We start from the raw sequence: 15,964 nt of genomic DNA, 5'->3' as shown, positions 1-15,964 counted from the left end.
TAATATAGCCCCTACCCCCGCCCCACCTATGCTACATGCAATGCATTCGTGGGGCTTATCTGTCTATGAAAGGAATTCCATCTATACAGACAGCAGAGAGCGGGTAGGTGGGTGGGTGACTGGGCCTATGTAGTGCAGCAATTTTCGGAGGGAAGGGGTTTCTTTATAGCCATATTTTCCGGGCGGATGGGGGGGGGGGCTAGCTATGGGGGGAAGGAACACATCACACATCATTGGTAAATGTTCTTTAATGATGTGAAATTTAGAAATGGCTTTGTTTCAACATAATGTAACGTATGTTACACCCCAACCCCCCGAATTCATTAAGTTATTTACAATTTTGAATATTTACATACACGTGTATCGTCAACTGAATCTACCTCTTCATATATACATGAACGCAATGTATCTTATCAATATTTTTTTTTACGATAGACGGACATTGTAACACCCCAAGGTAAGAGCGGATCCCCACCCCCACCCCTCAATTTTGAAAGAAGGGAATTCATGACCAGCTACATGTAGCGCCATTCAAGGAACTGGTTCATCGTAATATCATTTATCAGTTTATGGGGGATGTGCGGCCATCTTGTACATTTGAGGATAAGAATGTAAATATTTCTTGAACTGACCTTTTCTGCCCTAAACTGGCCACAAGTGTTGGCAAAAGATATAAAAGCAATAAATGTGAAGTCCTACATGCCATTTTGTTTGAAAAGTATGCATACATTACAAGAACAGGATAATGCTTTTTTAATGACTCAGAACAGCTGTCGAGCTGCGCTGCTACAGACATATTTTGGAGATTTAAAAATCTGAAAAAATATAAAGGGGGTTCATTGGTATCATCTCTACAATCATTTGTTGAGAAAAAGTCCCCCTAATGAATGTTCCTTTTCAACCCGAAAATAAAGCGTCGTAGCAAATACATCATCATTGTGAGATAATGTTTGCCAGCTCTAGAGACAGACAATCTGCGCCGTGTTTTCAGGTTCCTGTCATATTCAGGGGAATATGCATCCGACGTCCTGGTATCTCATCATAACCGATTTAATCCTACTGCAAACGCGATCAAAGTATTGAAAGTCCTGAAAAGCGATTAGCAAGCTCGTCGTCAACTTGCATTGTTCATATTTTTGCACTAGAGATCTAATGCAAGCTCAGAAAAAAATCAACATTTTAGTTTCAGACAAGTCAATATCCCCGGCCCTTTTCTCGAATACCGACGTGTTTTGTCTCTAAAATGATTTTTCTAATGTCAACCCATTAATAGGATGTGCAAAATTGTACAAGTATCGTATTATAAAACGAATGTTTCAAGTTTGAACTCCTAGTGTGTCGAGCATAGGATTGCAGTTTTTTAAATCAAGCCATTTTCAGTTCGGAAAACGTATGAAATAAACACCAAGTGTTTCAGCTTGAACTCGCATAGTACCGACTGAGTTAAAATTAAATAACCATCTTTCAAATTTGTTTACATTAAAGATGGAGGGAATCCAATCATTGCTCAACTTTAGATCAAAACTCAGAATATCTTGCTTAAAATGAACACCACGGTATAAGTTTAAGGTGGTATGGGACACTTCCATGTTGTGACGTATTGTTTATCGAAATAAACAATCAAACCAAGTGTATTCATATACTGAGTAGTTTATCTCCCAAAATTGTCAGCTAACAGCGTAGCGCAGTGGGTAAGAGGATAAGAGGGTGTACTACGAATCTGTAAGTCATGAGTTCGAATCCCGCTGGGGTTTTACAATTTTTACCTCTCAAAATATTTTTGAAAGCTGTTTTTGTTGTAATGTTAAATACATAATGTATATTCAATTGTAAAATTTGAAAATTCTAAACCGATGAAAGTATCTCAATTATAATGTACTTTAATCCACATTAATAGCGAGCGCAGCTCGCCGGCGCGCAGCGCCTGCGCGAAGCGAGCTCTACCGGCAAGGCGTGTGTGAATAGAAAATTCGGACTAGTTGCACATTCATTCAACGGATTTTTTTGGCGTCAGTAAATCGGACCAGTAATGCAAAGTTTTAATCGTCCCAGTAGTTCCCTGTAATCATGGCAATTTTTATCACTTCACACTCTCACGAGAATCATTATCAGCAAGACAATAATATGTTTTACGGTGTGACCGTTGGGGCGAGCGCAGAAGGAACCACACATCTGTCATCATTGTTAAATCCAACCCGTGAACTTGCCCTAACCAAAAAACTTTGGCTTTGCGAAAACTTTTACCACCGCAATGGCCCCTTCCTAGTCTTATACACTTAAAAACAAACTACCACTGAGCATTAATAAAATGTTAAACAGACTTACATTGTACTAAAATATTTTGATAAACACAACGCCGTTTTTTTTTTATGTAGATACAATTATGTTTTATCTTTTCTTTACCTTTTAATAATGATCATTAAAATCAGTAAAAAATAAATTTTGTCTGTTATTTCTCATTTTGTTCCTTGTTGTAACCTGTGTTTTAATTATTTTCCTCTGTGACATTAATTTTGTTTTAAATCTTTTTAATTTTTGTACGCTATATAAGCGTTGTAGACAATGTGCCCTCACCCCTTTCTTAGTGTGTGATATCCAATATTATTTGACCACATATGCAAATATATAACAAATACATGTACTGGTAGATATTTTAACAGTTTAATTCTTCTCTTTTATCTATTCATTACAAAATGACGTGGCTGCACGTAAATCTAATAATGGTTATATAATAGCGAGCGCAGCTCGCCGGCGCGCAGCGCCGGCTAGCGAAGCGAGCTCTAAGAACCAGTGTGCGCGGGAAAATGAACGAGCTAAACCTACAGTTCATCAAACAAAATTTTTTGTCTACGTCCCATAATGCTCTCTAATGTTTATACACCCGTGGTGCTATGCCAAAAACGGCCGACTTTTAACTCGTAATTTACGGCGACTTAATGTTTGAAGACACGTTTTGAGTACCGCATATGCTTTGGCGAGACTCAAAAGATTTGTTACATGCTTCCATACCTTCGTATTGAGTTGACAAATGTAAACAAAGACGAACAAAGTCATGGATGACGTCACAATGCACTCGCGCTATATTTCCCGCGATAAATTTAGAGGTGGATCAAACATCTGTAATGAGTGTACTGGCTATTTCAGTATAGTCTGCGATACCTGCCTCATTAACATATGATTTGTTTTTAATCTTTTTTTAATATAGAGATTTTATATATATATACTAGCAAGAGGCATACTTTACTGTCATATCGATCCATTTTTAAAGTAATTGTGCATGCATGTACCGTGCAGTAGGCAGGTAAGTATATGAGTAGGGAGGAAATAAACAATAGGACATTTTGAACTAATTAAAAAGGAATAAAATAAAAAAAAAAACAAAAAGGTAAAAAAATTATGTAGATATTGCATATAGTCATACCATTTAATTTAAAAGTGGGAAATTACACACCTACAAACAGGTACCGGGCTCGCTCGCTCTCTCTCTCTCTCTCTCCCCTCTCTCTCTCTCTCTCTCTTTCTGGGTAGGGGGTTGCGCTGTATGTATCATAACCATTAAAATTAGTACATTTGGCATACTTATTGTAGAGCAATACTCTCTCAAAAAATTTTTGACGTTCGTTGATACCTACCGTAAATAAAAGTATAATTTGACAATGATGCAAGGTACAGTATGTGTAATTCTTGCTGCGCTCGCCAGAACGGTAGCACCGTAAAACATATTAGACTTTTTTTTCTTAATAATTTTTTGTCACCTACCTAACGTATGCATATATGATTGGATCAATATGACAATAAATTTAGCATGGAACTTGCATGTGTATTTACTAAGCAAAAAAAAAAATCATCAAAACAAAACTAATCAGCCAAAGAGTCACCGTTAACACTGATACTGAGTACTTCCTACATGATCCAGTAGGCCTACATATGTTTGATCCACATCTAAATGTATCGCGGGAAATTAAAACGCGAGATCTTTGTGACGTCATAGTTAACATTCTTTTGCGCTCGACAGTTTTCGACAAATTCGGAGAAGGAAATGACGTCATATATCAGCAAAAGTTCAGGGTTTTTTTTTACGTAAGCGTATGTGTTGTTTTGTAATGTTTTAGAAGGATTTTTTATTGTTAAATGAAAATGATGTATGCGATGTAGAGGTAAGAATTTTCCGTAGAAACACTTCCTATTCCACCATGTTGCTATGCACCGCAAAGGATCACTGGGATAGTAGAACGTTTTCACGCGGGTCCACAAAATTTTCTTTGAACAATGTGCAGATTTCAACTCGAATTTCCTCCGTTCGTACACGTTGTCTATGGAGCTCGCTACGCGAGCGGCGCTTCGCGCCGCCTCGCTGCGCTCGCTATAAAAACAATAACGATGTATACGACATCCAGTCAATGCTACCTCTAAAGTTCACCTCAGTACACTCTCAATCAAAAATAATCGAGTGACGTCATAAAGGTTTACACATATTGATCCGATAGATTTTTTCGGCGTCAGTAAATTTTGACCCACAATTCATAGTACCAATGGTTTCCAACCTCACGTTCCAACATCACGTTCTCCCGAGAATCAAAGTAAAACCTTTGAAAAGCTTATAAGATGTGTAATTTTAAGAACATCATGCTTTTTATGTAAATAAAACAGTATACTTCGCATACTTTTATTTCTCAGGGGAGTTTTAAAGAGTAAGACGACACTTAACCAACGTCAGCTTTGACGTCACAATAAGCACTGATAAGGGGAAATTACTCTAATTGAAGTTATTGTAAATCTGCTGAAATGACCAAAATCGTCTTAAAATCTTGCAAAGGCTAAGCTAAAGAACTGCTGACGAATAAGGACATTTCTTCAGATAAAGGAAACAGTTGTAAATTGCACTAATTTGGATGAATGCTCACATTTATTTTATTCAGTATAATTACGGTAATTTCCTGAAACGTAACGTTATACGTAGCAGCGACTTTTTTTAAAGGGGGTGGGTGGGTGGATGGCAGCCTCATCCAAAAAATCTTTGCAAGCAAAAAGAAAAAAAAATCATGAAAATTCTAATCCTTCAGCTCTTTAGCAGTTCAGTGGTTTCTTTATTTTCACTTCCATTTATTACATGCGGGGGCGGGGGGGGGGGGGGGGGGGGACAACACCATGTTCTTTTAACATGATAAGCAAATATTTTTAAGCGTAAATTAAAAAAAAATTAAACATTAATTTTTTTTAAGAGGGGGCAAATCCATGGTAAGTCGATTTTCTATGTATAAATTGACAAAAATAAAAAAAAAATTAGCATGGGGGGAGCTCTATGATGAGTCAAGTTTTATATGTAAGTTTAAGAAAAAATGTCTACTGCAAAAAAAGGGGGAATCAATCAATCAATCACAATCACTTTAAAAGAGGAGATACAGTGCAATGAATATTTATATATTAAAATCTTTATAATTTAACAACATTGTATCTGAGATTAAACTACTGTTCTACATATAAATTATAACAAATGTTATAAACTATGAATAATGAAAATTTACTGAAAAATAGGTATGTTTTATTTTTTTGCATTCAAATTTCACGTTGTTAATTTTATTATATCAATTTATTATAATTCATTGTTTGATCACATGCTGTGCTCGCCCCAACGGTCGCACCGTAAAACATATTATCGATGTATGTACACTTGATCGTTAGTCCTGCCCAGCATTCAGTACTCTTAAAGTTTAAGAGTACTGAATCTTCACAAGATTCGAATATTTTCTTTCTCATTTTTCATCAACTCCATTAAAATCTACATATCCAGTATCCTTTCATCCATTTTATGAAAGGAATAAAGATCGGGTTCGAGTACATAGTTTCTACTTTCGGTTTGATATGAGTTACCTTCTTGACTCTCTCGAGACAAAAGAGGACATTGACAGAGCTATAACAAAGACTACTGATGTTGTGTTGGTACTGAGATTTGGGAGGAATGAAGACTCAACATGTTTACAGCTGGATCATTTGGTAAGATTCAAGTGGAAGCTAACAGTATGATTTGATACCGACAAACAGTCTTCAGTAGTAAAGGCATGGCCAAGAGCAGTCAGAATTATCTGATGTTTTCCTGGCCTTTTAAATGATTTTGATATTTTACATGCCAAGAAAAAGTCAGAACCGGCGCCAGTAGGCCTACGAAAACTGAAAATTATCCGCCTCCAAATGGAAGCGGCATTCTTGGCTCTATTTTGAAATAAATATACATTTCATACATTAAAATCAATAAAACAGCTTAAATATAATTTTACTGCACATTTTGATAACCACACTGATGAACAATAATGTTGTTGACTTATTTGTTTACCAGATTTCTTAAATGAATGAATTATTAAAAAATCAAGGAAAACATCAGATATTTCCGACCAGATCAAGGGTAATTATTGGTGATGATAATCTCATTTGTCGCCTCATTGAAGAGACACCAGTCAATTTTTTTAGTCTCGTTAACTTTTCCTGAGATTTATCTTGGAGCACTGTCAAGAATATTTGCTAGAACCATAATAACTTGAAATGAAAACATCAATCTGAAAATATCTTTCTCATTTATTTACAACAAATTGAAAAAAACTGCAGACACCTGTGTTCTCACTTATTACAAAACATGAATGATTTTTGCTCTGTGTCACACTTACAATAATATTTGTTATTTAATGTTATTGTTCCAATTTAAGCAAAGTCATTATAAATTAGATACATGTACACTCGAACTTTCACTCACATACATGAATTTCACCTGCTGAAACCCATGACAAGTTGACAACAAATTTAAACTGATTTACAAGATCGACAAAAATTGCAAAAGATAACAACAAAGAACGGGACATTTGAAAATAAATTTATGAATTCTTAAAAGATAATAAAGATTGTAGATAATTTTGGTCATGAACCGTTTATTCTAGCTTGCCAAGTGTGCAGCAGAGCTGGCCAACATGGCGCGGATCTTCATTGTTGACGTCGACAAGGTTCCAGTGTATACCAAGTATTTTGACATCACCCTGATTCCCTCCACGGTCTTCTTCTTTAATGCTCAGCACATCAAGGTTGATTGGGGGTAAGACATTTTGAAGTAATTTAGTTTTTTTTTTTTACAGAGTTCTCAAAGTCAAATATACTGTTACATGTAATATATCTGATCTTACAGCATGTATTCTGTATAGTAATTGATTCTTCATATGATATGATTGCATTGCTGTTAAGTTTCATTCTCATACCAAAAAATACACTTCAAACCAACTTATCAAGTTTGATATCCTGGATGTTTGCTAATTATTATACATTTGGTCCATCTAATATTTTTTTCCCAAAACCAATGTTGTAATCATTAATGCATAACATCTACATGTGAAATGTAAAGAGGTTTATTCAGGTAAACCTCTTTGACACAGTTGATTCACACACTTAAAAAGCAGTCACCCAAAGAGTTTTGTTTACATTTTTTGTTCATTTTCCCCTGAAGAGTCAAGAAGTGATTAGGATGCATGTCATACATCATTATTAGGATTATTGTATAATTAAGTTTACCAATATGTTTTGCAGCACACCAGATCATACCAAATTTGTTGGAAGTTTTCGGAACAAGCAGGATTTGATCGACGTGGTAGAAGTTATTTACAGAGGAGCAATGAAGGGCAAGGTCATTGTAACTAGTCCTCTTGACCCAGCAAATGTACCAAAATACGAACTTATATACAAGGATATCTGAAGCAAGTGATGTTAATAGCAACCTACCGAAATACTAATTTGCACAGGCATCTGAAGCGAGTTGTATCAGTAACCTACCCAAATACATACTCATATACAAGGACATCTGAAACAAGTGATATCAGTAACCTGCCCCCCCAAAAAAGTACTCTATAGAAGGACTTCTGAAGCGAGTCATATTTGCTTGCTTATTAAGCATGTGGTAAATAGCTCAATTAAGCTTGGGACTGGGTTATTGAGCAAAACATCAGTCAACAAACAGTGCACTAAAACTAGAGACTTGAAGTCCTCAGATTATGCTTTAGTATGTGAGCACGTGGACATGAATGCATGCTAGGTTGTATTTTTACCAGAGTATGACATGCGCCATGGGGGGGGGGGGTGTCTCCCATCCTTAAAAACTCAAATTTCTTAAATATTATATACATAGTGTAATTACCTAAAAAATGCCTTGGACCACCTTGGCAAACTTCATTTACCCACCGGTACCCCTCAGACCCCCTCTCCCTCCCCAGAAAATTTTTCTGATCAGCGCATGAATGTGTAAAACTTATTTACCTTATGCATATGAACAAAATTTCAACAATTACATGTACTGTACCTGCTTGTATTTACCGGTAGTTGTTTCGAAGATAATATGCATTTTGTGTATTAAAGATATCATTATATAAATATATTTCTCTGTTGGAACTCTTGTATTCCATTTCTGTTGTACAGTGTATATTGATATGATTACCGTACATGAGGCAGTTATAGCTTTGAGATATCAATGTCGATGAATGAATTTCAAATATCATGACCATTTTCAATATTTAGATTGTACATCATTTTACCCCGAAATGTATTTAAAAGTCAATTTTTTTCTATATTTTTCCAGAGAAACGATAAAAAATGTTTTTTGGCTACAAATATGGTATTTTAGAGCTTAAACTTTGGTCTCAGTAGATGTATAGTATAGTAAGCTATAAATACATGCCAGAGATATTCTGGTAAAAAAAAAAATTATTTAATTAAACATTTTTTAATGGTAATTTAAATTGTATTCGTTTACACAGGTGCTTGAGGACAGGACCCCCTTTCATCCCCCATCATCTAGTGTAGACCCCATGACTTTACTCCTTTTTTTCAATGAATTATCCTTAATCTGTTATATATTTCTGATCTAATTTACACCTTCATTCCGAAAAAATTACCGGTACCTAAAACAAATATTTTCTTAAAATTAAACCCACTTTATGTATAAAATCAACGTAATATTATGTTTGCAGCCAAAACTAGTTTTTTTGGTCTTTTTTAAAATATGCAAAATTATTCTTATAAAATAACTGAAATCCGATATCGGTCTCTTTTTTGTGAAATCATATTTTAAAAAAGATCTCTATAGATCTCATTAATAATATATTGAACTGCTGAGCCACCTAAATAAATTCTCTATCTGAAGGCCCGGCCCCTGATAACTAACTGGCGTTATAACCATAACATTATGTTGAACTTTTTATAAGACAACAAAATTGGTACGGAAAAATATTACAAGATAATGGTTGAATGTATTGTTTATTTCAAAAGTTCAAAAGAAACTACATCATAACATGGAGGTGTCCCTCGCAGCCGTACTGTTAGTTCACCTGATGACAGCAAAAACAATAACTCAAGAATATCTTGAAATAGATAATCAGTACTGAAAATATGATGTGCTCTTTTAGATTATGATCCACTTGTTCATCTATAACAATAACTGCATAGAGATTTACAAAGAATATAAAAATGAAAAAATGACAGGCAATCGGATATGCAGGGGGTTTTGGGGTTTTTTGGTTTTTTTTTGCTAAAAATGAATATGTATGAAAATAGCTATTGTCCAATTGTAATTTCAGTTTGAATAAAAATACACCGAGTTTAAAAAAATATATTTTATCCACCACGTGTCGACACAGTAGAGCGGAATGAGATTTCGCAAACCTTTTTCGTATAGTGTGTCATATATCATCTGTTTTCTTTTAGGAAATATTTCACACGTGATTACTAGTACATTGTACTCATTGAATTTTTTTTTATAAATATCTCCGGTTCCTCCCTCTGATGGCAATCCCCCCTCACTAGGTAGTGGTAATCCCCCCTCACTAGGTAGTGGTAATCCCCCCTCACTAGGTAGTGGTAATCCCCCCCTCACTAGGTAGTGGTAATCCGCCCCTCACTGAGTAGGGTTTGGACGGACTCCAATAATGAACTTGGCTTGTCCGTTCAAAAACTCTGGCCAGGTTACAGCACTACAAACAAAACAACGGCACATTAAAAGGGGCGTGGTCACGATTTGGATAAAAAAAATTCCCAATTTTAATGTTTACAATGCTGCAGTATGGCATTTGTAATAGGCAACCAAAAATTTGAGTGTCATTTGTTGAGAAAATTCCAGTTTTAGACCTAAAATGAACGTGTTAAACGTTTGGAACTGTTTATTTATACTAAAAACGAATAAGAAGATAGACATAAATCAGCTTGAAGATTTTTTACTAGACTAAGTATATTAAACCTGCGTAAACAAAAACAGGGCACGAGCCTTGTTTACATGACGAAGAATTGTGAGCCCTGTATCTTGCTAATAACTCTGCGACTAACTCTCAAATTTCATTTGCAATTCTTAACAGAAAAATTGAATTTGACCAAAATCGTGACCATGCCCCTTAAATTAACTGTTTCCAGGAGATTCGGGACACTTCAGAGTACAAGGTGACATTTACGTTGAAAAATTGAATTCAATATGAATTAAATATATAGATTTGCTATATACATGTAATTATACCACAGGCACGTAGCATCAGGTGACCCGGGGGGGGGGGGGGGGGGGAGAGAGGAGGAGCTCTCTCTCCTCCCCCAATTTTGTATCACAACAGACAATTAAACTGTCAATGAACAAAATGACATAACAACACTTGAAGTTTTAGGTAGTAAGGACTATTCCCCCTTTCAAGAATAAGCATTTTGAATATTGAGATAATGACAAAACAAGAGGCCCATGGGCCACATCGCTCACCTGAGGAGCAATAGGTATGATAAAATCAGCTTAATGGACTCATAATACAAACAACCTGGACAATGTACAATAATACATGTAGATCCTGTATAAATAAAATCCATTTTTCCCCCTGGATATTCTTATGTTTATAATCATTAGTCCCTTTTCAAACAGGATGATTTTATAGTCATATCACATGTTGAGAATTGCAGATCTCAAAAAGCTCCTAAACAATTGTTTATATATGGGATATAAAGCTACATCAAACTCTGAACCTTCTTGTGAGGCCGAAGAATTGTCCTGGAGCCAAAGTCTTAACAATTATAAAGAATCATCTGGCTTATTAGTTTCTGAGAAGAAGATTTTTAAAGATTTACTCTATATATTCCTATGTAAAACTTCGACCCCCCATTGTGGCCCCACCCTACATCCAGGGGTCATGAATTTCACAACTTTGAATCTACACTACCTGAGGATGCTTCCACACAAGTTTCAGCTTTCCAGGCTGATTAGTTTCTGAGAAGATTTTTAAAGATTTACTCTATATATTCCTATGTAAAACTTCGACCCCCCATTGTGGCCCCACCCTACCCTCGGGGGCCATGATTTTCACAACTTTGAATCTACACTACCTGAGGATGCTTCCACACAAGTTTCAGCTTTCCAGGCTGATTAGTTTCTGAGAAGAAGATTTTTAAAGATTTACTCTATATATTCCTATGTAAAACTTCGACCCCCCCCCATTGTGGCCCCACCCTACCCCCGGGGGTCATGAATTTCACAACTTTGAATCTACACTACCTGAGGATGCTTCCACACAAGTTTTGGCTTTCCTGGCTTTCTGGTTCTTGAGGAGAAGATTTTTGAAAAATTCTCCAAATTTTTCATTAATTTCTAATTATCTCCCCTTGAAAACGGGTGTGACCCTTAATTTTTACAACTTTGAATCCCTGTTGCCTAAGGATGATTTGTGCCAAGTTTGGTTGAAATTGGCCCAGTAGTTCTTGAGTAGATGTTGAAAATGTGAAAAGTTTACGGACAGACGGACAGACAGACAGACGGACGACAGACAAAATGTGATCAGAATAGCTCACTTGAGCTTTCAGCTCAGGTGAGCTAAAAATGAAATGGATTTTTTTTGCTTGTCAAGATTTCGGTTAATCTGTCCCGTTTGAAGACGATGCTACGTGCCTGTGTCTGTCTACCCACCCCGCGTCTTTAATGTCGAGGGCCATGGCGCGAGCTGTAGCATGGCGCGCATAAGACTCAATTACACTGCATCTTCTTCTGCAAGAACAAGCCATAAAAGGGGGATACATGTTTAAAAAATCTGCAAATTTGGAAAGAATTAAAAAATTCAATAAAAAGATCATTTAAATCAGCAGATCTCTTGGGATGGTTCGGAATCCCCTTCCCTAGAGAATTCAAATACAATGTTTTTAATTTCTTATAATAAAATTACCGAAAAAAGGTCTCAGACCCTCCACTCCCCCCCCCCCCCCCTCAACTAGCAAACATCCATCATACCAGGAACGTATCAACGTCCCTGATCGAACCCCCCCCCCCCCCCCACCCCGTCCCTTGGGGAAAAATATCTGGGACCGCGCATGACTAGTGTGTTTTTTCTTTACCTGTCGTTCATATTCACTTGGCCGAAGTAGTCACTGAACGCCTTCTTGGCCTCTAGCTCCGTCACCTTACCGTCCTTGTTGACGTCCATGTGGGAAAAGGCGAGCTTCGCCACCCGCACCTCCTTCTCTGTCAGAATGTCTACTAGCTGCCTCTGTAAGGGAAAAAGGCAGATCGAAATTGTATTATTTTAAGTAGAGGGGTGTATTTAGGAGTCATTACCTACAACTACATCTGTAGTTGGTGTAGTAACATCTTAGCAATATCAGTTCTTTACATTGCGCTCTTTCTCTTGATGTTTTTTTTGTCCCGTAAGATTTGGTTCATATAACGGTACCGTAGTCTAATGTTCTTGGTGAAGCTTGGGTAGAGAACGACATTGAAAGTGAACAATGAATACATAATAATAATGATGATGCATGTATATGGGTTATTCCATTTTGATGACGATAAGGTGTATTGTTAGTAAGTATTCTGTATTCCTCCCTACCTGATCCCGCATGGCGAGTTTCACTTTCGCTTGGTAGTTTAGGAATTCCCACCAATCAATGATCCCGTTTCCATCCCTGTCGGCCAATCGGAACTCTAGATCCAAGTGTTCATGGTCCTCCTCAGACAATTGGTGGCCCAATTGCTTTTTCTTGAAGTTTTTGAATTCGCCTGGTGAAATTTGACCGTCTGGGGGGGAAAAATTAATTTATAGTGAAATTGAATTTGTGTGAAATGCTTAATATTTTGAAGATCGGTAAAGTCACTCTTTAGTTCAACATCGATTAAGGATGTTTTTTTTGGGGCACAAATGTTACTTGGAAAAATATAGCATCAAATATGGCTTCAAAAGTTTAGGTCAACACAAATCAAAATGATTTTAGGGTAAAATGCAACAAAACATCTTGAGATCATGTTATTTGTTGGCGATATATTAAATAGAAACGAAAAAAAAGTTTTATTGACCACTTCTGTCCTGAAATGATATAATTTTTAATCCTTCTAAATGGCATAAATACAAATATTTTAGGTTACCTTTAGGTTTGATGTCCTCTTCAAATGTGTCGATAATGTCGTGCAGTTCTTCCTCTGTTAATAGCAAGCCTAAGTCGTCCTATGTAACAGTAAATACAAAACAATTTATGAGCTCATAAATCACATTTTACTTAACTTTGATATATTAGTAATTTGGAAACGTAAAACATACGAACTGTCACACAGACAGAGATAGGACAGGTTAGAAAAGGCCTTTCCATACAATACACCCTTTTATCTACAATTTAAAATCACTGAAAGGTAATAACTAATTTTTACGTTTCATTCGGAAAAAAATATACATATTTGGCAACTTCTCACCTGTATGACCTAAATTGAATATTTTACGCTTACATTTTTTTTTTATGTCTGAGATATTTGATAATGTTTCCTATACATGATATACAAATTTTTAAAAATTCTTACACAAGCTGGGCAGCTCCATCCGACGCTTGTGTTGGCTTTCTCCACAGCCTCGATATGGGACGGATGGATGTCCTTCATTTCCAGCACGCAGTCTTTGTGGAACACACTGTCACACACGCGGCAGGGGTACTCCGTCTCCACCTCCCGGAACTCCATCTTACAGGCGGAGCAGGCTATTGGCTCCTGTAACCATGGATAAACAGTCATGTTATTACCTTATGTAGTTTTGGGGTCTTTGATAACTGGTCACGCGTCTTTGTAAACTGGTAACGTCTTTGTTAACTGGTAACGTCTTTGTACAATCTGATTAACTCTTTAATGATCTGGTTCTGGTTAAAACAATATGGTTTCTTCTTCACTGATCTGATTTATACAATATGGTTACCTCTTCACTGATCTGGTTTATACAATATGGTTACCTCTTCACTGATCTGGTTTATACAATATGGTTACCTCTTCACTGATCTTGTTTATACAATATGGCTACCTCTTCACTGATCTGGTTTATACAATATGGTTACCTCTTCACTGATCTGGTTTATACAATATGGTTACCTCTTCACTGATCTGGTTTATACAATATGGTTACCTCTTCACTGATCTGATTTATACAATATGGTTACCTATTCACTGGTCTTATTTATACAATATGGTTACCTCTTCACTGATCTGGTTTATACAATATGGTTACCTCTTCACTGATCTGGTTTATACAATATGGTTACCTCTTCACTGATCTTGTTTATACAATATATTACCTCTTCACTGATCTGCTTTATACAATATGGTTACCTCTTCACTGATCCGGTTTATACAATATGGTAACCTCTTCACTGATCTGATTTATACAATATGGTTACCTATTCACTGATCTGGTTTATACAATATGGTTACCTCTTCACTGATCTGATTTATACAATATGGTTACCTATTCACTGGTCTTATTCATACAATATGGTTACCTCTTCACTGATCTGGTTTATACAATATGGTTACCTCTTCACTGATCCGGTTTATACAATATGGTTACCTCTTCACTGATCTGGTTTATACAATATGGTTACCTCTTCACTGATCTGGTTTATACAATATGGTTACCTCTTCACTGATCTTGTATATACAATATGGCTACCTCTTCACTGATCTGGTTTATACAATATGGTTACCTCTTCACTGATCTGGTTTATACATTATGGTTACCTCTTCACTGATCTGCTTTATACAATATGGTTACCTCTTCACTGATCTGATTTATACAATATGGTTACCTATTCACTGGTCTTATTTATACAATATGGTTACCTCTTCACTGATCTGATTCAAATGTTCCACGTCCCTGTGGTTTATATACAGGAAGCTTGCGCAAGACTTCTTCCGGATATACCATTCTCGCGCATCGGGCTTCTCCTCGGAGAGATCCTTGGACGTCTTCTGCAAGTCTTCTTTCATTTCGCTGATAAAATCATTGATTTCCTCTCGCGCCTTCAGTCTATCCTTACAGTATTTTATCATAGAGCCCACAACTAAGGCTTTTGGCTTGACTTTGGTATGCCAGCTTGAAACTTCATCGTCATCCATACTGAAATTCAGACGCTAATGACCATACGTTAGGTTACTCTGACCCACCAAATGTATCAAAGTTGGTTTATATACCCTCTTAGTTTGTGACTCGTCAGAAAAGTAGTTCAGAATATTATTTTTAATTACGAGAGGAAATTGAATGACCTGCAATCTACTTATGTAGAAGTCAAGACAATTATAAGGTTTTATATTCAGTCAATGGTACGTCAGGGGATTAGGAATACAAAAGATTCTAATTCCTTTGCGATCTTTTCGCACTTTGTTGAATAATTCCAGTAATCTTAAATTATATAGGGGCTGTAACATCATTCATAAATATAGATGAACATTTGATGGATAGCAGAATGTGCAGATATCGTAAACAGTTTTTAAACACAGGACGTTCATATTGAAGAACTGTATTGTATAGATTTAGTCATCTTTATCTCTGCATGGAATATATTTTAAAATAATAGTGTCCGAAGTGGTCCGATTAAAGTCTGAACCTTTTAATCCGATAACGACTTAATGGCCACACTGTTCACACCTGATGTGTAAATAGTTATGTAATACAGGTGTGGATTC

The 15,964-nt window shown here is 36.3% G+C and overlaps 2 protein-coding genes across 2 annotated transcripts; one reads left to right on the top strand and one right to left on the bottom strand.

The window, feature by feature from the left end:
- The first annotated feature begins 5,815 nt into the window (after nucleotides 1-5,815).
- LOC105332229 (thioredoxin-like protein 4B) lies at nucleotides 5,816-9,772 on the top strand. Its single transcript, XM_034450144.2, has 3 exons — nucleotides 5,816-5,994; nucleotides 6,927-7,078; nucleotides 7,564-9,772. The coding sequence occupies exons 1-3, from the start codon at nucleotides 5,863-5,865 to the stop codon at nucleotides 7,727-7,729; spliced, it is 450 nt and encodes a 149-aa protein (XP_034306035.2). The 5' UTR covers nucleotides 5,816-5,862; the 3' UTR covers nucleotides 7,730-9,772.
- On the bottom strand, nucleotides 9,266-15,456 carry LOC105332213 (PHD finger protein 24). The gene is made up of 7 exons (XM_034450143.2): nucleotides 15,122-15,456; nucleotides 13,820-14,002; nucleotides 13,394-13,472; nucleotides 12,861-13,048; nucleotides 12,373-12,524; nucleotides 11,951-12,028; nucleotides 9,266-9,995 (listed from the first exon to the last, which is right to left on the bottom strand). The coding sequence occupies exons 1-7, from the start codon at nucleotides 15,395-15,397 to the stop codon at nucleotides 9,920-9,922; spliced, it is 1,032 nt and encodes a 343-aa protein (XP_034306034.2). The 5' UTR covers nucleotides 15,398-15,456; the 3' UTR covers nucleotides 9,266-9,919.
- Between the last annotated feature and the right edge of the window lie 508 nt (nucleotides 15,457-15,964).

The sequence above is a fragment of the Magallana gigas genome, chromosome 4, assembly GCF_963853765.1.
Source record: "Magallana gigas chromosome 4, xbMagGiga1.1, whole genome shotgun sequence".
Classification (NCBI taxonomy): domain Eukaryota; kingdom Metazoa; phylum Mollusca; class Bivalvia; order Ostreida; family Ostreidae; genus Magallana; species Magallana gigas.
The sequence above is the reverse complement of the archived record's forward strand: the minus strand, read 5'-3'. Positions and strand labels throughout refer to the sequence as shown.

What these genes read in the sequence shown, in the direction of transcription:
- LOC105332213 (XM_034450143.2), bottom strand. Translation starts at nt 15,397, where the DNA reads ATGGATGACGATGAAGTTTCAAGCTGGCATACCAAAGTCAAGCCAAAA. An exon ending in AGAGGACATCAAACCTAAAG is followed by an intron (nt 13,049 to 13,393) that starts GTAACCTAAAAT and finishes TTTCCCCCCCAG; the next exon opens with ACGGTCAAATTTCACCAGGC. An exon ending in CAAGTGAATATGAACGACAG is followed by an intron (nt 12,029 to 12,372) that starts GTAAAGAAAAAA and finishes TTGTTCTTGCAG; the next exon opens with AAGAAGATGCAGTGTAATTG.
- LOC105332229 (XM_034450144.2), top strand. Translation starts at nt 5,863, where the DNA reads ATGAGTTACCTTCTTGACTCTCTCGAGACAAAAGAGGACATTGACAGA. An exon ending in GTTTACAGCTGGATCATTTG is followed by an intron (nt 5,995 to 6,926) that starts GTAAGATTCAAG and finishes CGTTTATTCTAG; the next exon opens with CTTGCCAAGTGTGCAGCAGA. An exon ending in CACATCAAGGTTGATTGGGG is followed by an intron (nt 7,079 to 7,563) that starts GTAAGACATTTT and finishes TATGTTTTGCAG; the next exon opens with CACACCAGATCATACCAAAT.